Source organism: Callithrix jacchus, chromosome X (genome assembly GCF_049354715.1).
Source record: "Callithrix jacchus isolate 240 chromosome X, calJac240_pri, whole genome shotgun sequence".
Lineage (NCBI taxonomy): Eukaryota > Metazoa > Chordata > Mammalia > Primates > Cebidae > Callithrix > Callithrix jacchus.
The window spans coordinates 54633856-54657185 of NC_133524.1; the positions used below are offsets into that span (position 1 = coordinate 54633856).

The 23330-nt window shown below is 40.0% G+C and overlaps 1 protein-coding gene across 9 annotated transcripts in view; it reads right to left on the minus strand.

Annotated features, from left to right (window-relative positions):
• WNK3 (WNK lysine deficient protein kinase 3) overlaps window positions 1-23330 on the minus strand; it is a 175586-nt gene that overhangs the window by 116382 nt on the left and 35874 nt on the right. For all 9 annotated transcript variants that reach the window (XM_078364023.1, XM_078364025.1, XM_078364020.1 and 6 more), the window contains exons 3-5: window positions 12851-13023; window positions 10813-11033; window positions 9358-9515 (exon numbers count right to left, since the gene is read on the minus strand). In XM_078364023.1, coding sequence (XP_078220149.1) covers window positions 9358-9515; window positions 10813-11033; window positions 12851-13023 — 552 coding nt within the window. The remainder of the gene's footprint in view (window positions 1-9357; window positions 9516-10812; window positions 11034-12850; window positions 13024-23330) is intronic.

The window sequence follows — 23330 nt, forward strand, 5'->3', positions numbered from 1 at the left end:
AACATCACTCCCTAACTATTTTACTACAGTTGACTATTATTTATGTGTTTGAGGTTGTTTACAGCTACTCTATCTGTAGAGTAGAAATAACTATACAATGAGTACAACACTGCACGTCTTCCCAACTCTTCATTCAGTGAGGTCACACTGGTAACTTGAAATCAGCCATGGTGGGAATATTTATACCACAAAAATCAGCAAATAATAGAAGTCAGCATTCTTTCTTTTTTCAAAGAATCAGTTGTTAAACATTTACCAGCTCATCATTACTCTTAAGTCTCTTTCTTGTATTCTATAAAAGCCTTCCTTCCTTTTTCTTTATTTGTTGGAGAAACTAGGTCATTTGTCCTATAGAATGTCCCACATTCTGGATTATAGCCTTATTTCTCATTGTCTCCCTGTACAAAAATATAGAGTCAGACAGACTTAGGGTCAAAACCCATCATTATCAGTAGCTGCGGGAAGTTGGGCAAGGCACAACCTCTGATTCTCAGTTTCTTCATCTGTAAACTGAAGATTGCACCTATCTTGTAGGGGATAAAGATTCAAGTATGTGGTGGCCGAGCGTGGTGGCTCACACCTGTAATCCCAGCACTTTGGGAGACTGAGGCAGGTGGATGATGAGGTCAGGAGTTAGAGACCAGCCTGGCCAACATAGTGAAACTCTGTCTCTATAAAAATACAAAAATAGGCTGGGCGCGGTGGCTCAAGCCTGTAATCCCAGCACTTTGGGAGGCCAAGGCGGGTGGATCACGAGGTCAAGAGATCGAGACCATCCTGGTCAACATGGTGAAACCCCGTCTCTACTAAAAATACAAAAAAATAGCTGGGCATGGTGGCGCGTGCCTGTAATCCCAGCTACTCAGGAGGCTGAGGCAGGAGAATTGCCTGAAACCAGGAGACGGAGGTTGCGGTGAGCCGAGATCGTGCCATTGCACTCCAGCCTGGGTAACAAGAGTGAAACTCCGTCTCAAAACAAAAACAAAAACAAAAACAAAATTAGCCAGGCATGATAGTGTGCACCTGTAATCCCAGCTACATGGGAGGCTGAGGCAAGAGAATCACTGGAATCTGGGAAGTGGAGGGTGCAGTGAGCCGAGATCACAACATTGCACTCCAGCCTGGGTGACAGGGCGAGACTCCATCTCAACAAACAAACAACAACAAAAAAATATGTGGTATACCACATGCATTAAAAACAGTACCTCCTCACATCTGTTAAAATGGCTATTATCAAAAAGATGAAAAATAAGTGTTGGTGAGAATGCAGAGAAAAGGGAACCCTTGTACATTGTTGATGGGAATATAAATGGTACAGTTGTTATGGAAAATTGTATGGAACTTCCTCAAAAAAAACTAAAAATAGAACTACCATAGCAATTCTACTTCTTGGTACATACCCTAAGGAACTGAAATTAGTATGTCAAACAGATATTTGCACTCCTATGTTCACTGTATCACTATACACAATAGCCAAGATATGGAAATGACTTAAATGTTCGTCAGTGAATGAATAAAGAAAATATGGTATAAACACACAATGGAATACTATTCAGCCTTAAAAAATAAGAAAATTCTGTGAGTGGTGACAATGTAACGAACCTAGAAGACATTATGTTAAGTGAAATAAGCCAGCACAGAAAGCCAAATACCACATGATCTCATTTACACGTGGAATCTAAAAACAAGGAACTCATAGAAGAGTAGAATGATGGTTACCAGAGACTGGGAGTTGTGGGGGAGGAAATGGAGAGTTATTGGTCAAAAGGTAAAAGTTGCAATTAGACAGGAGGAATAAATTTTGAGATCTACTGTACAGCAGGGTAACTACAGTCAATAATAATAACATACTGTGGGGGGGGATCCAAGATGGCCAAATAGGAACAGCTCTGGAGTGCAGATCCCAGTGAGAGCGGCACAGAGGGTGAGTGCTCACCACATTTCCAAACAAGTTTTCACTGCCCACAGACCAGGAGATTCCCAGGCTGAAAAGCACCACTAGTGTGGCAGTTTCAGCCGGTGCCGTGTTGGAGCACAGAAACTGACACAAGTCTGGGCTGCCTTTTTTGGCTGGTGCCGGGAATACCTGGGAGACAGCGCCGCCCATTCAACTGAAAGGGAGGGGGCTAAGATAGGGAGCCAGGTGATCTGGCTCGCGGGCACCACCCACACAAAACAAGCAATCTGAAACGCTCTAGACTGAGAGTTTCGCAGCAAGCACAGCTGGACCCAGGATCGTCCAGCTCAGTGGGAGGAAGGGCATTCCCCACTACCTAGGCAGTTCACAAAGCAACAGGGCAGAGCCTGCAGCAGCTCAGTAATACCTCTGCTGGCAGACTGTGACTGGACTACTCCGTGTGGAGCAGGGCATCTATAAAAAAAGACAGGAGCACAACAAGAACTTATAAACAAAGCTGACCTTCCTAGGACTGATCATCTGGGAAAAGAGGCAGTTATGAGTTCAGCTGCAGCAGATTTAAAGGTACCTGCCCAACAGCTCTGCATGGAACAGCAGAGCTCCCAGCACAGCACTTGAGCTCCTATAGGGGACAGACTGCCTCCTTAAGCAGCTCCCCCGAACCCCATATACCCAAAGAGACACCTCATAAAGGGGAGCTCAGGCCAATAGTGGTGGGAAACCTTCTGGGACAAGGAGAGCAGAGGAAGAAACCTGCGGCAACCCTTGCTGTTCTGCACCCCCACAGGCGATCCCCAGGCAAGCAGGGTCTGGGGTGGACCTCCAGCGGTCCTGCAGCAGAGGACCCTGACTATTAGAAGGAAAACTAAGAAGCAGAAAGAAATAGCTTCAACATCAACAAAAAGGACATCCACTGAGTGACCCCATCCGAAAGTCACCAACTACAAAGACCACAGGTAGATAAAACCACTAACATGGGAAGAAACCAGTGCAGAAAGGAGGAAAACACCAAAAACCAGAATGCCTCTCCTCCTCCAAGGGATCACAACTCCTCACCAGCTAGGGATCAAAGATGGATGGAGAATGAATCAGATGAATTGACAGAAACAGGCTTCAGAAGGTGGGTAATAACAAACTTCTCAGAGCTAAAAGAACATGTTCTAACCCAATGCAAAGAAACTAAGAACCTAGAAAAAAGGTTAGATGAGATGCTAACTAGGATTAACAGCTTGGAGAAGAATATACACAACTGATGGAGCTGAAAAACACAGCATGAGATCTTCGAGAAGCATACACAAGTTTCAATAGCCAAATTGATCAAGCAGAAGAACGGATATCAGAGATTGAAGATCAACTCAATGAAATAAAACAAGAAGGCAAGATGAGAGAAAAAAAGAGTGAAAAGAAATGAATGAAGCCTCCAAGAAATATGGGATTATGTGAAAAGACCTAATCTACATTTGATAGGTGTACCTGAATGTGATGGAGAGAATGAACTCAAGCCAGAAAACACTCTTCCGGATATCATCTCCCCAACCTAGCAAGACAGGCCAACATTCAAGTCCAGGAAATACAGATAACACGACAAAGATATTCCTCAAGAAGAGCAACCCCAAGGTATATAATCGTCAGATTCACCATGGTTGAAATGAAAGAGAAAATGCTACGGGCAACCAGAAAGGTCGGGTTACCCACAAAGGGAAGCCCATCAGACTCAAAGCATATCTCCTGGCAGAAACCCTACAAGCCAGAAGAGAGTGGGGGCCAATATTCAACATCCTCAAGGAAAAGAACTTCCAACCCAGAATTTCATATCCAGCCAAGCTAAGCTTCATAAGTGAAGGAAAAGTAAAATCCTTTGCGAACAAGCAAGTACTCAGAGATTTTGTCACCACCAGGCCTGCTTTACAAGAGCTCCTGAAAGAGGCACTACACATAGAAAGGAACAACCAGTACCAGCCATTCCAAAAACATACCAAATGCTAAAGAGCATCAACAAAATGAAGAATCTGCATCAACTAACAGGCAAGACAGTCAGCTAGCATCAAAATGGCAGTATCAAATTCACACATAACAATATTAACCCTAAATGTAAATGGACTAAATGCCCCAATCGAAAGACACAGACTGGCAAATTGGATAAAAAGTCAAAACCCATCGGTGTTCTGTATTCAAGAAACCCATCTCACATGCAAGGACACACATAGGGTAAAAATAAAGGGATGGAGAAAGATTTATCAAGAAAATGGGGAGCAAAAAAAAAGCAGGAGTTACAATCCTAGTCTCTGATAAAATGAACTTTAAACCAACAAAGATCAAAAGAGACAAAGAAGGACATTACATAATGGTAAAAGGATCAATGCATCAAGAAGAGCTAACAATCCTAAATATATATGCACCCAATATAGGAGAACCCAGGTTCATAAAGCAAGTTCTTAATGACCTAAAAAGAGACTTAGACTCCCACACAATAATAGTGGGAGACTGGCCAGGCGCGGTGGCTCAAGCCTGCAATCCCAGCACTTTGGGAGGCCAAGGCGGGTGGATCACGAGGTCAACAGATCGAGACCATCCTGGTCAACATGGTGAAACCCCGTCTCTACAAAAAATACAAAAAATTAGCTGGGCATGGTGGCATGTGCCTGTAATCCAGCTACTCAGGAGGCTGAGGCAGGAGAATTGCCTGAACCCAGGAGGTGGAGGTTGTGGTGAGCCGAGATTGCGCCATTGCACTCCAGCCTGGGTAATAAGAGCGAAACTCCATCTCAAAAAAAAATAAATAAATAAAAAATAATAGTGGGAGACTTTAACACTCCACTGTCAATATTAAACAGATCAACAAGACAGAAAATTAACAAAGATATCCAGGACTTCAACTCAAATCTGGACCAAGCAGACCTAATAGACATTTACAGACCTCTCCACCCCAAATCCACAGAATATACATTCTTCTCAGCACCGCATGGCACCTACTCTAAAACTGACCACATAATTGGAAGTAAATCACTCCTCAGCAAATGCAAAAGAATGGAAATCATAACACACAGTCTCTCAGACCACAGTGCAATCAAATTAGAACTCAGAATTAGGAAACTAACTCAATACCACACAACTTCATGGAAACTGAACAACTGGCGCCTGCATGTCAACTGGATAAACAATGAAATGAACTGAGAAATAAAGAAGTTATTCGAAACCAACAAGAATGAAGATACAAGGTACCAGAATCTCTGGGATATATTTAAAGCAGTGTCTAGAGGGAAATTTATAGCAATAAATGCCCACCAGAGAAGCGAGGAAAGCTCTAAAATTGACACCCTATTGTCAAAATTGAAAGAGCTAGAGGAGCAAGATCAAAAAAACTCAAAAGCTAGAAGACAAGAAATAACTAAGATCAGAGCAGAACTAAAGGAGATAGAGACACAAAAAAACCCTTCAAAAAAAATCAATAAATCCAGGAGCTGGTTTTTTGAAAAGATCAACAAAATAGACAGACCACTAGCCAGATTAATAAAAAAGAAAAGGGAGAAGAATCAAATAGATGCATAAAAAACGATAAAGGGGATATCACCACTGACTCCACAGAAATACAAATTACAATCAGAGACTACTACAAACTCTATGTACATAAACGGATAAACCTGGAAGAAATGGAAAAATTCCTGGACACTTGCACCCTCCCAAGCCTAAACCAGGAAGAAGTTGAAATTTTGAACAGACCAATAACAAGGGCTGAAGTTGAGGCTACAATTAATAGCCTACCAACCAAAAAAAGTCCAGGTCCAGACAGGTTCACAGCTGAATTCTACCAGATGTACAAAGAGGAGCTGGTACCATTCCTTCTGAAACTATTCCAAACAATCCAAAAAGAGGGAATCCTTCCCAAATCATTTTATGAGACCAACATCATCCTGATACCAAAACTTGGCAGAGACTCAACAAAAAAGGAAACTTCAGGCCAATATCCATGATGAACATAGATGCAAAAATCTTCAATAAAATACTGACAAATCGATTGCAACAGCACATCAAAAAGCTTATCCACCCTGATCAAGTAGGCTTCATCCTGGGGATGCAAGGCTGGTTCAACATAAGCAAGTCTATAAATGTAATCCACCACATAAACAGAACCAAAAACAAAAACCACATGATTATCTCAATTGATGCAGAGAAGGCCTTTGACAAAACTCAACAGCCCTCTATGCTAAAAACTCTCAATAAACTAGGTATGGATGGAATGTATCTCAAAATAATAAAAGCTATTTATGACAAACCCACAGCCAATATCATACTGAATGGGCAAAAACTGGAAGCATTCCCTTTGAAATCTGGCACTAGACAAGGATGCCCTCTTTCACCACTCCTATTCAATATAGTACTGGAAGTTCTAGCCAGAGCAATCAGTCAAGAAAAAGAAATAAAAGGTATTCAATTAGGAAAGGAGGAAGTCAAATTGTCTCTATTTGCAGATGACATGATTGTATATTTGAAATACTCCATCATCTCAGCACAAAATCTCCTTAAACTGATGAGCAACTTCAGCAAAGTCTCAGGATACAAAATCAATGTGAAAAAATCACAAGCATTCCTATACACCAAGAACAAACCTAAAGAGAGCCAAATCAAGAATGAACTGCCACTCACAATTGCTACAAAGAGATTAAAATACCTAGAAATACAACTAACAAAGGATATAAAGGACATCTTCAAGGAGAACTACAAACCACTGCTCAACGAAATAAGAGAGGACAAAAACAGATGGAGGAACGTTCCATGCTCATGGTTAGGAAGAATCAATATCGTGAAAATGGCCATACTGCCGAAAGTAATTTACAGATTCAATGCTATCCCCATCAAGCTACCAATGACCTTCTTCACAGAACTGGAAAAAGCCACCTTAAACTTCATATGGAACCAAAAGAGAGCCCACATAGCCAAGTCAATTCTAAGAAAAAAGAACAAAGCTGGAGGCATCACACTACCTGATTTCAAACTATACTACAAGGCTACAGTAATCAAAACAGCATGGTACTGGTACCAAAACAGAGATATAGACCAATGGAACAGAACAGAGGCCTTGGAGGCAACGCCACACATCCACAACCATCTGATCTTTGACAAACCTCACAAAAACAAGCAATGGGGACAGTATTCCCTGTTTAATAAATGGTGTTGGCAAAACTGGCTAGCCATGTGCAGAAAGCAGAAACTGGACCCCTTCCTGACAGCTTACACTAAAATTAACTCCAGATGGATTAAAGACTTAAACATAAGACCTAACACCATAAAAGCCTTAGAAGAAAACCTAGGCAGGGGTCCAAAGTGGCTCCCGCCGGAGGTCATGGCGCTCGCGAAGGCAAGGTCATCAGTTCAAGGCTAACCTGAGCAACCTCATAAGCTCAAACTGATTGGCAAAAAAAAAGAAGAAAACCTAGGCAAAACCATTCAGGACATAGGCATAGGCAAGGACTTCATGACTAAAACACCAAAAGCACTGGCAACGAAAGCCAAAGTAGACAAATGGGATCTAATTAAACTCTAGAGCTTACGCACAGCAAAAGAAACAATCATTAGAGTGAACTGGTAACCAACAGAATGGGAAAAAATTTTTACAATCTACCCATCTGACAAAGGACTTATACCCAAAATCTACAAAGAACTAAAGCAGATTTACTAGAAAAGAACAAACAAACCCATTCAAAAGTGGGTAAAGGATACGAACAGACCCTTTTGAAAAGAAGACCTATCTGAGGCCAACAAACATAGGAAAAATGCTCATCATCACTGGTCATTAGAAAAATGCAAATCAAAACTTCATTGAGAAACCATCTCATGCCAGTTAGAATGGCAATCACTAAAAAATCCAGAGACAACAGATGCTGGAGAGGATGTGGAGAAACAGGAACACTTTTATACTGTCGGTGGGAGCATAAATTAGTTCAACCATTGTGGAAGACAGTGTGGCAATTCCTCAAGGACCTAGAAATAGAAATTCCATTTGACCCAGCAATTCCATTACTGGGTATATATCCAAAGGATTATAAATCATTCTATTATAAGGACACATGCACATGTATGTTTACTGAAGCACTGTTTACAATAGCAAAGACATAGAACCAACCCAAATGCCCACTGATGACAGAGTGGACAGGGAAAATGTGGCACATATACACCATGGAATACTATGCAGTCATAAAAAACTATATGTTCGTGTCCTTTGTAGGGACATGGATGAACCTGGAAACCATCATTCTCAGCAAACTGACACAGGAACAGAGAATCAAGCACTAAGTGTTCTCACTCATAGGCGGGTGTTGAACAATGAGAACACATGGAAACGGATGGGAGCATCACACACTGAGGTCTGTTGCGGGGAACTAGGGGAGGGACAGTGGGGATTAGAGAGTTGGGGAGGGATAACATGGGGAGAAATGCCAGATATAGGTGATGGGGATGGAGGCAGTAAACCACATTGCCATGTATGTACCCATGCAACAATCCTGCATGTTCTTTACATGTACCCCAGAACCTAAAATGCAATAAAAATATATATATATATAATATATATATTGTAAATTTCAAAGTAACTTAGTAAATTTCAAATGTCTTGCCACACAAACTAATAAGTGAGGTGATAGATATGTTAATTAGCCTGATTTAACCATTCCACATTGTGTATATTTGTGTGTGTATTTCAAAACATCACATGGTACCCCTTAAATGTGTACAATAACAATTAGTCAATTAAAAGTAAGATTAATTTGAAAAGGATTTTAAAAACCAGTACCTACTACTGTTAAGCTACCTGAAACAATCTTTCACGGCCTGTCTTGAGCCGCCCAACTGTTTATGAAGTACTCCTCCTTTGAACAAGCATAATACTTTGCCTCTACCTTCCTTATGCCCCTTACTATAGTCTCATCCTCTTATTTTATAGTCATTTGTGAATTTATACCATATTAGAAATGTAAGCTCTTTGAGGGTAGCAAACACTTCTTGCTCATCTTTGCATTTCTTACAATTTCTAACACAAAAATTTACTCATGGCAGGGACTCAAATACTGTATCTATTGAATTATATTTTGAATGCTCTTTCATAAAAAGGCTTTTAGACCTAGAAGAAACCATGTAGTCAGTCTCTGTTACTCAGCTTTGAAAAATAAGATCCATCTAATAGAAAACTAAAAATTCCTTACAAATAAATATATATAGATGATATAGCTACACATTTTCCCAAAGACATTAATACAAAGCACTTTACATGACTCTAATGAAGTATAGTCATACAGTATAAATCTTAGGCTTGCTGCATTACAAGTGTTAAATTTAATACTGTTACCCAAAGCTAAACCAAAATTAGTTTTCACTAAGTCAAACTTAACTAATTTCAACTTGAAATGTGGTAACTGATAAAGTAAAAGGAAAAAAGTTATACCTACACTAGTTACTTTACGGTATATTTGAGCTGCATTCTGACACTCAGAATAAGGATACTCTGACGTGGCCATTTCCAGCATACACATTCCAAAAGCATAAACATCTACGGATTCATCATAGTGTTCTTCATACATCTCTGGGGCCATAAATTCAGGAGTTCCTATAAATAACACCACAACCACGTTTTTATGAAAGAGAAAAATGTATCCAACAAGATCATATCCCCTTTCCCATAAGGATTATCCGTGTTAATTTCTATTCCCCTAAAGCAAATTTTTTTTTTTTTTTGAGACTTGGTCTGTTGCCCAGGCTGGAGTACAGTGGCAGGATCTTGGCTCACTGCAACCTCTACCTCCCAGGTTGAAGCGATTCTCCTGCCTCAGCCTCCCCAGATGCTGGGATTACAAGCGCTTGCCAGCATGCCTGGCTAATTTTTGTATTTTTAGTAGAGACGAGGTTTCAACATGTTGGCCAGGCTGGTCTCAAACTCCTGACCTCGTGATCTGTCCACCTCAGCTTCCCAAAGTGCTGGGATTACAGGCGTGAGCCACCGCACTCGGCTGCAAATTTTTAAGAATACAATTTGTTGGCCAGGTGCGGTGGCTCACGCCTATAATCCCAGCACTTTGGGAGGTCGAGGCGGGCAGATCATGAGGTCAAGAGATCGAGACCATCCTGGCCAACATGGTGAAACCCTACTAAAATACAAAAATTAGCTGGGTGTGGTGGTGCGCAACTGTAGTCCCAGTTATTCAGGAAGCTGAGGCAGGAGAATTGCTTGAACCCCAGAGGCGGAGGTTGCCGTGAGCCAAGATCATGCCGCTGCACTCCAGCCCGGTACCTGGTGACAGAGCAAGACTCTGTCTCCAAAAAAATAAATAAATAAATAAAAGAATACAATTTGTTGAATATTTGCTATATTTACTTAAAGCACTGAAGTAATTTTTTAAATTTTCCACACTGATAATATATACAATTTGTAATACTCAAGATTAGGTAATGATAAATAATATGTTTTTATTTCCATCCTTTTTACTTTTTTCTGAACTAACTTAGTAAACTGTCTTCCTTTTGTCTTCAGAACCTTTCAATAATCATAAATATAAATATAATTCCACAAAAAATACATCAGGATGTCTCTGAAATAAGCCAATACATAATAGGTATTTCAAAGCAAATTCAGTCTAAGCCCAGTGTTAGCAAACTTTTCTGTTAAAGGCCAGATAGTAAATTGTTTAGGCTTTGCAGTCTGTATGGTCTCTGTCACACAACTACCCAACTCTGTCACTTGTAGGTGCAAAAGCAGTCCTAATAAAATTCTAATAAAATTTGATTTACAAAAACAGGCAGTGAACCACATTCATCCTATTAGCCATAGCTGGCTGATCCCTGTTCTAGACCTATACAATTGAAAAATCTCTCTTTACCCAACCAATAAAGTATAAAACATTAATCACCAATGACACTCTTAGCAAATGATGTGCGCATTAAGGTGGCTAATCCTAGATCACCAATCTTCACAGATCCAGTGGGTCCCGTGATGAAAATATTGTCACACTTCAGATCCCGGTGAATAATAGGAGGAGTCCTAGTGTGCAAGAACTGCAACCCCTTTAAAATTTGCCTGCACCAGCTCCTTAAGACCTTTGGTTTCATGACTTTAAATCGTTTTAAGTACCTATACAAAGAAACAAAAGACCATGTGTAAACAAATATGTCCAGCTTATTATATGAATACTACTAAGGTAAATTACATAAGCAAACAACTTACGTACTATGATTCCCATCACTGAGTTGTTTTCTATTGTCTGTTACAGCAAAAAAAATTTTTAAATCTAAGACCTCATTCTTAGATAAGACATCCTACCAAGCTGTAGCATTTTTTTTTTTTTTTGAGACAAAGTCTCACTCTGTCTCCCAGGCTGGAGTGCAGTGGTGCAATCTCGGCTCACTGCAGCCTCTGCCTCCCAGGTTCATGTGATTCTTGTGCCTTAGCCTCCCAAGTAACTGAGACTATGGGGGCATACCACCATGCCCAGTTAATTTTGGTATTTTAGTATAGACAGGGTTTTATCATGTAGGCCAGGCTGGTCTTGAACTCCTGAACTCAGGTGATTCGCCTGCCTCAGCCTCCCAAAGTGCTAGAATTACAAGCATCAGCCACCTCCCCTAGCTAAGTGTAGCATTTTTAATTCAAAGTAAGAATCATTCCAGAGTGGCATTTTGTAGAATGACAGCACAATTTTTTTAAAAAGTCCTTCTCTACTACCTAGTAACTGCTTATATAAAGTCACGAGAAGGTTAAACTATGTAAAATTTTAGTATACACAGAAATGCTAGGAAACAAAAAGTTTATGAGATATTGAATATTTGCAAGTGATTAAACCACATTTAATATTTACAAATCATTATTCACCAAATGAATAATTGTGATTAGAAATAAGACTATTATTTGATAGCCTATAATAATATAGTATCAGACTATATAATACTATATGTTATACTATATATTATAATATTGTATGAATATACTATAATACTATATTAGAATACCATAATAGTATTGCTCATTAGATATTTGAACTTGACCAAGCCCTCCATATTATCTTCTATGAAATAAAATTATGGCTGGGCATCGTTCCTTATTCCTATAACCCTAGCACTTTGGGAGGCTGAGGTGGGCAGATTGCTTTAGCCCAGGAGTTTGAGACCAGCCTGGGCAACATGGTGAAACCCCATCTCTCAAAAAATATTTTAAAAACTTAGCCAGGCATGTTGGTGCGTGCTTGTGGTCCCAGCTACTCAGGAGGCTGAGGTGGGAGGGCCACTTGAGCCCAGCAAGGTCGAAGCTGCAGTTAGCCATGATCACACCACTGGACCACTCCAGTCAGGGTAACAGAGTGAGATCCTGTCCCAAAAAATAATGAAATAAAATAAAATTATATTCTCTATAATGATTTCTAATTCTAAAATTCTATAATATCCCACAAATATTGATTTTTCAGCACTATGTTTTTTTAACAAACTTCATTAACATCTGAATTTTTTTACCCTAACTTAAAACAGTCACTGGATTCAGAATCTACAAATTCTTTTTTTTTTTTTTTTTTTTTTTGAGACAGGATCTGGCTTTGTCAACCAGGCTGGAATACAGTGGCACGATCATGGCTCACTGCAACCTCCACCTCCCAGGCTCAAGTCATCCTCCAACCTCAGCCTCCTGAGTAGCTGGGACTACAGGTGTGTGCCACCACATCTGGCTAATTTTTGTATTTTTTTGGTAGAGACAAAGTTTCACCATGTTGCCCAGGCTAATCTTGAACTACTTGGCTTCAGAGATCCACCCTCCTCAGACTCCCAAAGTGCTGGGATTACAAGCCACTGTACTAGCCAGATTCTACAAATTCTTTGAGTAGTTTTATTTTATAAAAATTGTTATGACTCTTGGAAATTATTTCCAAATAAAACTCCATTGGCACTATCAGGTCAACTTACGTCTTTAAGGTTCCAGATGTCATTAGTTCAGTCACTAATACGATACATTTCTTTCCTTTTAATATAGATTCCCAGGAATCATAAAATCGAACTATATTGGGGTGCTGGAGACCCTTCAACATCTCTGCTTCTTCCTTGAATCTTTGCTGCTCAGCTTTGGTTAACTTTCGATCCTGAAAAGGGATAACAAGTTCCAAAATAAAGTCATGAAAATTCTCATGCACATTTCTAACATCACTCAAATGAATGCCTTATTGAATTTATGCACGTATGTGTATATTTATTTATTTTTGTCTGTCAATGCTTTTCTCAAGACTTATATCATTACAGATATCCTTTATTAGTTACTTTGACTCTTCCAACATGGCAATGCAGCAATTGTTATACATACATTATAATATAATTGGTATAAGTATATTACAAACCCACCTGGGTAATAAATCAGTATCTTAAAAAATAATATCTCAAAATGAATTGAGAAAAAGCAATAAAACAGTTAGGAAAGTTTCCCTAAGAAATCCCTAAGTTTCCATATCTAAAACATCTGTAATGTCAGAACAGGAATAATAAAAATGTTAGCCATCTAGACATTTAATCTAGTTAAATTTCTGAATTGCCAAAATAAAACTGCTCTAAGTGTCCAGACAGAAATATCAGGTTATGAACCAGTGAAAGACATTCCAATAGGCGTTGGGCCTCTCATCTGCTACATTAACTGCTAGAAGTCAAAGGAGCAATTTTTCAGAATTCTGAGGGAGAACCATGACCTTAAAATTCTGGTCCCAGACAAGCTATCAATCAAGTTTAAAAGGGAAAAAATTCTACATTTCTCGACAACAGAGACACAAACAGTACACCATTTCCGACCATATTACTCAAAGAACTTCAGTAAAAACATGGCCAAATAAAGTTAGAAAAGGAAGGTATGGGCCCCCGAGCACTTTGAGAGGCAAAGGTAGGAGGAGCACTTGAGCCCAGTTGAAGACCAGCCTGGCCAACATAGTGAGACCCCTGTCTCTACAAAAAAAATAAAAAAATAATAGCTGGGTGTGGTGGTGCATGTTTGTAGTCCCAACTATTCAAGAGGGTGAGGGGAGAGGATTGCTTGAGCCTGGTAGGTGGAGGTTGCAGTGAACCGAGATCATGCCACTGCACTCCAACTTTGGTGACAGAGTGAGACCCTGTCTCAAAAATATTACATTAAAAAAATAAAATGTTGAAAACATTTTGTTATTAAAGTTGTACATGATATTATCTTCTGATTTCTTTTATTCTTTCACAGAATGGCTATATTTCATTACTCATTCCTTTTTTTTTGTAGACGGAGTCTTGCTCTGTTGCTCAGGCTGGAGTGCAGTGGTATGATCTCAGCTTACTGCCACCTCCACTTCCCAGGGTCAAGCGATTCTCTTGCCTCAGCCTCCTGAGTAGCTAGGTGCCCACCACCACGCCTGGCTAATTTTTGTGTTTTTAGTAGATATGGGGTTTCACCAGGTTGACTAGGCTGGTCTAGAACTCTTGACCTCAAGTGATCCACCTGCCTTGGCCTCCCAAGGTGCTGGGATTATGTGGTAGATATGAACTACCACACCCGGCCTTCTCATTCCTTACCTTGTGTATTTCTGCCATATTTTCTTCATCAGGTTCATTAATCATTTTTCAGAAAGTCCAAAATAATAAAATCTATTTATCCTATTTTTATATTTATAAATTTTAAATTAATTTCAGATTTTATGAATTTCCTCTTCCTTTCTTTTGCTGTTATTTTCCTAATTTCTCAACATGAGTACTAAATTCCTTTAGTTACGGTTCATTAATAATGAAGATATTTTAGGCTATAAATTTTCTAACGGGTACAACTTTTATAATGATCTACAGTTTTGTTGTAATGTCTTCTCTTTTTCATTGCTTTCTAGTTTATCATTTCAGTTCTGATTTTCTCTTTGATTCAAAATTTACCTAGGAGTATGATTTCTGCTCTCTAATTAGTTAAGAATCTTTTGGTTATTTATTTCATTATTTATTTCCAATCTTATTCCATAATGCAAGTACAAACTCTCTCTTCTTAAGGATTTTTTGGGCCACATATAACCATGTATATTTCCTGTTTGAAGGATATAAAGTTCTGTACATCCATCAAATAAAGTTTGTGAATTGTAGATTATATTATTCAACTCCTCTGTATTCACTTACTTTCTGTATACTAGATCTCTCCTATTCTGAAAGAAATGCCCTTGAAATTTCCCACTACAAATACCTGTTTGTCTTTTTTGAAAATGCTATTAGAGGTTATTAAGCCAAAATATTTTTGGAGTCTACAGGTTTTTAATATATCTTCTTAAATGATGAAGTATATAATTTCATAATATCCTGTCTAATGTTTTAACCTTGCTTTCCTCCTTTTTTGATGTACCTTAACATTGCCACTTTTGGGCCAGGTGTGGTGGCTCACGCCTGTAATCCCAGCACTTTGGGAGGCTGAGGCGGGCAGATCATCTGAGGTCAAGAGTTCAAGACCAGCTTAGCCAACATGGTGAAACCTCGTCTCTACTAAAAACACAAAAAATTAGCCAGGTGTGGTGGCATGTGCCTGTAATCCCAGCTACTTGGGAGGCTTGGCATGAGAATTGCTTGAGCCTGAGAGGCAGAGGTTGCAGTGAGCCAAGACCATGCCACTGTACTCCAGCCTGGGCGACAGAGTGAGCCTGTCTCAAAAGAAAACAAAAAAACAAAAAACACTGCCACTCTTGCTTTCTCTTTGCTTGTTTATATCTTTACCTTTTCTTTATCACTGCTTTAAGTATGATTTTAGTAAACAACACGTCAGTTTTGTCTTTTAACTGCAACTGACAGTCTGAGTTTCTTAATAAGCAAATGCAACATGTCCACATTGGGTATAGCAAATAATATACTCAATTTTACTCCTTCAATCTTATTTTATGTTCTTTATTTTACTTGTTGTTTTCTATTATTAACTAAGAGATGTATCAACCCAGGCACAGTGGCTCATGCCTATAATCCTAACACTTTGGGAGGTCAAGGTGGGTGTACTGCTTAGGCTCAGGAGTTTAGGACCAGCCTGAGCAACACGACAAAGCCCTGTCTCTATAAAAAATACAAAAATTAGCCAGGCATAGTAGTGTATGCCTGTAGCCCCAGCTACTTAAAGGGTCGAGGCGGGAGGATCGCTTGAACCTGGGAGGTCAAGACTGCAGTGAGCCATGTTTGCACCACTGCACTCTAGCCTGGGTGACAAAGTGGAGACCCTGTCTCAAAAAATAAAGAGGTATCTATTTTTCCTTTTTTACTAGTGGTTAGCCTCCCTTTCCAGACACACAAGATCAAACATATTTATCTGTTATAAGAAAGTAAGTAACTCATCTACTTGTTCTCCCTACTTCATCTAGCCCCCACTCACCAAAAATAAATAAATAAACTAAAATACTAATACTTTTCCCCCTCTCTATCTTACCACATAGACAACACATGTAGAAGACTTAATAACTGGTCAGGCACCATGGCTCACACCTGTAATCTCAATACTTTGCGAAGCCAAGGCAGGTGAATCGATCAAGCTCAGGAGTTTGAGATCAGCCTAGGCAACATGGCAAAACCTTGTCTCTATTAAAAATAAAAAAAATTAGCTGAGCATGGTGGCATGTCCCAGTAGCTGTAGTCCGAGCTACTTGGGAGGCTGAGGTGGGATGATCACTTGAGCCTGAAAGGTGGAGGCTGTGGTGAGCCAAGATCCCACTACTGCACTCCAGCCTGGGCAACAGAGTGAGACCCTGTCTCAAAAAAATTAAAAAAAAAAAAAGACTTAATCACCCCTACTCACTCCACTCCCATATAATTACCCCTCCCTCTCAAACACTTCTATTCTAGATGTAGAGTCTTTACTTAGCACTTTAATCAAATATTCCATTCATTCAATATCAACACGTTAGTTAAGATAGATGTAATCTTTTCATCTATTACATAGTTTTCTGCACTATGGTCCATGAATATCTTTTTCACCCTGGGAGATGATATCTTAGCTGATTAGAGATTCTTGGATGGTGTAACCTCTTCTTCTTAATGGTCTACCATCTTCTAGCTTCTAGCATTGAAGATAAGCAAGGTGAATGTAAGATTTGTTTTTTTTTTTTTTTTTTTTTTTTTTTTTTTGAGACAGAGTCTTGCTCTGTCATCAGGCACCAAGCTGGAGTGCCGTGGGGTGATCTCGGCTCACTGCAACCTCCACCTCCCGGGTTCAAGCAATTCTCCTATAATCTCAGCCTCCTGAGTAGCTGGGACTATAAGCTCACACCACCACACCCAGCTAATTTTTGTATTTTAGTACAGACAGGGCTTCACTATGTTGGCCAGGATGGTCTCAATATCTTGACCTCGTGATCCACCCGCCTCAGCCTCCCAAAGTGCTGGGATTACAGGCATGAGCCACAGCACCCAGCCTAAGATTCTTTTTTCTTGGTTAGTCTAGTGATTTACCAGATTTTACCCAGATATCTCCTGTTAGATACTACTTATTTTGATGATCGAGACTACTAATTCAAGTCAGAAAAGTGATTATTTTCTCCTCATATTCAATTCTCCTCTCCTGAGTCCCTGATTTACTCAGAGGAGCCCTGGCGTACCTTATAAAGTCCCATGAGTGAAGGAGCTAAAGCAGTCTCTCTCCTGAGGGCTGCTCTGTACCAACTAACATCTTATTACACATTGAGCAAATGTGTTTGCTCCTTATTCACCCAGACTGCAAAAGCTAATTCTTTCTGCTACTCTGTAGATTAAAAATGATCCCATCTACCCTCTAGACCCTCTGGACTAAAAGACTGGCCAGCCCACCAGTCTTTTAGTTCTGCTCACACTTTTGAGGGGGCAGAACTATACAAGGAGATCAGTAGATCTTACCCTGTATCATACACTGAATGTTTGTGTCCCCTCTCCCTCCACCAAAATTTGTATGTTAAAACCCCAACCCCCAATGTGACTGTAATTGGAGGCAGGGCCTTTATGTCATAAGGGTGGGTCCTTGATCCAATAGGATTATCCTTATAAAAAGAGACAACAGAGGCCTGGCACATGCCTGTAATCCCAGCACTTTGGGAGGCTGAGGTGGGCGAATCACCTGAGGTCAGAAGCTTGAGACCAGCCTGGCCAACATGGTGAAACAGCATCTCTATTAAAAATACAAAGAATTAGCTGGGAGAGGTGGTGAACACTTGTCATCCCAGCTACTTGGGAGGCTGAGGCAGGAGAATTGATTGAACCCGGGAGGCAGAGGTTGCAGTGAGCCAAAATTGCACCACTGCACTCCAGCCTGTGCAACAGAGCGAGACTCCACCTCAAATAAAAAAAAAAAAAAAGACGAGAAAGCTCACCCATGACTCTCCTCAATAAGTCAGGAAGAGAGCCCTGACCAGAAACCCACGAAGCTAGACCTTGATCTGGGACTTACAATCTCTACAACTTTGAGAAAAGATGCTCAACATCATTAGTTGTCAGGGTAATTCAAATCAAAACCACAATAAAATATCACTTCACACCCATTAGGATGGCTATTAGCTAAGTAAATAAACATATATATATATAAATAAATAAGAAGTGTAGCCAAGCGCGGTGGCTCACACCTGTAATCCCAGCACTTTGGGAGGCCCAGGTGGGTGGATCACGAGATCAAGAGATAGAGACCATCCTGGCCAACATGGTGAAACCCCATCTCTACTAAAATTACAAAAAAATTAGCCGGGCATGATGGCGCATGCCTGTAGTCCCATCTACTTGGGAAGCTGAGGCAGAAGAATCACTTGAACCCGGGAGGCGGAGCTTCCGCCATGTTGGCCAGGCTGGTTTTAAACTCCTGACCTCAGGTGATCTGCCCACCTCAGCCTCCCAAAGTGCTGGGATTACAGGCATGAGCCACCGTGCCCGGCCTAACCTAATAAGTCTTAAATGCACCTATAATTGGCTAGAAGTCCTCTATTCATGATAAACAGCAGATCTACTCTGAAGAATAATGAATAATTCTTTTTTGAGACAGCGTCTCACTCTGTCACCAGGCTGGAGAGTAGTGGCATGATCTCAGCTCACTGCAATTTCCACCTCCCAGGCTCAAGTGATCCTCCTATCTCAACCTCCTGAGTAGCTGGACGTGCATGTGCCACCACGCCCAGCTGATTTTTGTATTTTTTGTAGAGATGGGGTTTCACCATGTTGCCCAGGCTGGTCTCAAACTTCTGAACTCAAGCTATCTGCCTGCCTAAGCCTTCTAAAGTGCTGCGATTACAGGCATAAGTCACCGAACCTGGCTAAAATAATGAATAAATTTTGATGCCTTCTGATTAAATTAGTAGAATGCAAGTCTTTCATGTGCCAGACTAAACTACCCTACTTATCCTTTGATCCTACAGATTGAAAGTAGTCACCATTAGGAATAAAATTTTACAAAATTGTAAAATTTATAACTGCTGTCCCAGATGTACCGCTGGAGGTGAAGTCTACTAAAAATGTAGAGCCAAGATCTTCAAAACTCCACTTCAACAGTAAACCTGTTAAAGTAGCACCAAAATCTAGAGAAAAATACTTAGAGTACAGCTTTCAGCTACTATAGTAACATCCTTTACACACACACACACACACCCTACACACATTATTGTATTAATGACAACCACTTTAAAAGAGTAACTTTCACACATCATCAATACGAATCCTTACACAAGAAAGGAATGATGAATCACAAAAGACAAACTAGAGAACATCACTAGCTAACGGAGTTGACATGGATGCCAGAAAAATTCTAGTCTATGAAAATGATCCCTAAATCTTGCTGTCTCAAGATAAGGCCACCAAAAAGAAAGCATCAAACACCACTTTTTCAATGTTATAAATGTTCATTTATATGGCTGGTAAACAGGAGTCAAATACAAATTTATCAAATAGATTTCAACTACTACACACTACTTCAAAAAGAAATATCCTTTTATAAATGTTAACTAAACATTCAATCTCTTATAACATATGGAATGCTAAAAATGTACATAAAACCTTTCCTGAGACATGGCACAATACCAGCATGACCAACCTGTACATATATTTATTCAAGATAAGAAGCATTTCATTTCCAAAAGGTAAACTATGTCTTTATTAGCTATGTCTCTTAATGCAAACACCAATAATGATCTACAGAACGAAGTCAGAGGCTACATGGATCTGTTTCTGCAAATGTGAAAGAAGGAAGAAATCATTAACAATGATATAAAATCTATATAATAAAATAACTTAATCAAGAAAGGATGAATACTGCAAAGGCATCAAAATGATGCTTAGCTTACAAAGCACTCTATCAGTGAATATTCTTTTTTCTTTTTAGAGACAGGGTCTCACTCTGTGTTGCCCAGGTTGGAGTGCAGGTTTCAATCATAGCTCACTGCAGCCTTGAACCCCTGGGCTCACATGATCCTCTTGCCTCAGCCTCCCAAGTACCCAAGACACTACTGGGGCATGCCACTATATCTATGCTCAGCATTTTTTTCTCTCTTTGTGGAGATGAGGTCTTGCTATGCTGACCAGGCTGGTCTTGAATTCCTGTCCTCAAGCTATTCTCCTGCCCTGCTTGAATATTCTTGATAAACATGAGGTTGCTAAGTATTTTAACACTACCACTTATTAAACACTAAAATGTGTCACATGCTTTACAAGTATTCTCTCTAATGATCAATGTTTTTGTTTTTGTTTTGAGATGGAGTCTTCCTCTGTCACCCAGGCTGGAGTGCAATGGCACAATCTGGGCTCACTGCAACCTCTGCCTCCTGGGTTCAAGCGATTCTCCTGCCTTAGCATTCTGAGTATCTGGGATTACTGGCATGCAACACCATATCCCACTAATTTTTGTATTTTTAGTAGAGGAGGAGTTTCGCCAAGTTGGCCAGGCTGGTCTTGAACACCTGATCTCAGTTGATCCACCCAACTCGGCCTACCACAGTGCTGGGATTATAGGCGTGAGTCAATGCGCCCAGCCAATATTTTATTTCTTAAACTGGGCAGTAGGTACACAGTTTCCATTATGTTGCTCTTTATTCTTTTTGGTACATCCAAAGTATTTATCATATTTTTCTTTAAAAGAAAAGTAAAAAATTAAGGCTCCAAAAAGTTAAGCTATCTGGCTTACCCAAGGTAACTAACTGGCACAGGGAACACTGGAACCCTGTACATTGAATTCTGAATCCAAAGCACTTTCTAGTTCACTACTTTGCCTCTCAGAAACAGCATTCATAGCAATGAGTGCAGATGTTTAATTCATAAATCGCTTTCTAAATGAAAGAAACAGACACTGGGGATAATGATAATTTGTAAATGGTGACATCAAAGTAGAATCAAGAAATCAGGGTATTAATAGTCATAGTCTAGCCATATTACCATGTTAAAGCTTTGAGACAGCAATGGTATTAATACATAAAGAAAAATGCTTGGCCAGGTACAGTGAGTGGCTCATGCCTGTAATCCCAGCACTTTGGGAGGCTGAGGCAGGTGGATCACCTGAGGTCAGGAGTTCGAGACTAGCCTGGCCAACATGGTGAAACCTGATCTCTACTAAAAATACAAAAAGAGCAGGGTGTGGTAGCGCATGCCTATAATCCCAGCTAGTCAGGAGGCTGAGGCAGGAGAATGCTTGAACCCGGGAGGCAGAGGTTGCAGTGAGCCCAGATCGCACCATTGCACACCAACCTGGGCGACAGAGCAAGATTCCATCTCAAAAAAAAAAAGTGCTCACAAATGGTAGTTAAGATAATAAATCAAAAGGGAATAACCATGTATAGAATCAGGTTCACTTATCTTTCAGAACAGCTGATCAAAGATGTCCTCATACAATCAGGATGTGAGCATTCGGTTCATTTGGTCAGGCTACTGCCTTAGCAGGAGGACATGCAGGAACATCTAGCTCCTTTGTTCTGACTCTATAAGCACCAAGCCAGCTTCTGATTATAATTTCACTCTCCATGTAACTAGCCAAAAGACTACATAGAACATTTTACCTAACAACTATATATCTCATTTAAAAATAATAAACTTGTGTCCTAGATTTAGAAGTTGGACTAAACATAAGTCAGTCTCCCCAACTCCCCAACCTCTGGACAGTGACGAAAAATGAAGGCCAGATACTGAACCATGACAATCTAACCATGACACTATTCCTCAGGTACCCTTCAATGACACCACTAACTGGCATCCCTTGAGTTTCAGCAGTACAATGTTAAGAATCTTATTTTAAACAGGATCCATTTAAGAAACCACTTGTTCTAAAATGGTTAAAAACACTAATAATCCTTATCTAATATACCTATTCTAAGAATTAAATAAAATATTCAAATTAAGTACCAGTATAAGTGTTCCATTAATGTTAATTTTGATAAATGGAAAATATATGATATCCGCTATTACTAACTATACCAACATAAATTCTCCTATTTTTGGGTTTCCAGAAACTTAACAGGTATACTGGGGAGAAATCACATAAAACTAAGAGGCAATACAAATTAATAAAAGTAGAAGTAATATGAGAAAAAAATCATTAGAACACTACAGTTATAATGATGACATGCAAGATACAACAAAGGATGCTAAAATCAGCAGGCAAAAGTTCAAGGGAAAAACAGTATATTTGCATACTCTCAAAGGTCTACCCCCAAGATATTTACTAATATACAACAGGAAAAGTAGTAACTTTACAGGAGAGAAAGCCTGGCAGATACCACCTTAACCAAGTGATCAAGATTATTATCACCAGTAATACAAAATAACACCATGTACCCCCAGTTATAATGTACTGAGGATGGTTCATCACTTCTGTGGTATTCCTGTCAAAAATGCATAGTCAGCCGGGCGCGGTGGCTCAAGCCTGTAATCCCAGCACTTTGGGAGGCCGAGGCGGGTGGATCACGAGGTCAAGGGATCGAGACCATCCTGGTCAATTTGGTGAAACCCCGTCTCTACTAAAAATACAAAAAATTAGCTGGGCATGGTGGCGCGTGCCTGTAATCCCAGCTACTCGGGAGGCTGAGGCAGGAGAATTGCCTGAACCCAGGAGACGGAGATTGCGGTGAGCCGAGGTCGCGCCACTGTACTCCAGCCTAGGTAACAAGAGCGAAACTCCGTCTCAAAAAAAAAAAAATGCAGTCTAAATCTAATCATAAGCAAACATAAGACAAAGTCAAATTAAGGGGCAATCTAAAAAACAACTAAGGGCCAAGCATGGTGGCTCACACCTGTAATCCCAGCACACTTTGGGAGGCCAAGGCGGGAGGACTGCTTCCAGGAGTTAGACATCAGCCTGTTCAGCATAGCAAGACCCCATCTCTACCAAAAATAAAAATACAACACATTGACATAAAGGGAGACTGGGTGATGGGTATACAGGAACTTTCTACACTCTTTTTGCAACTCTTTTGTGAGTAGAAAATATATCAAAATAAAAAGTTTTAGA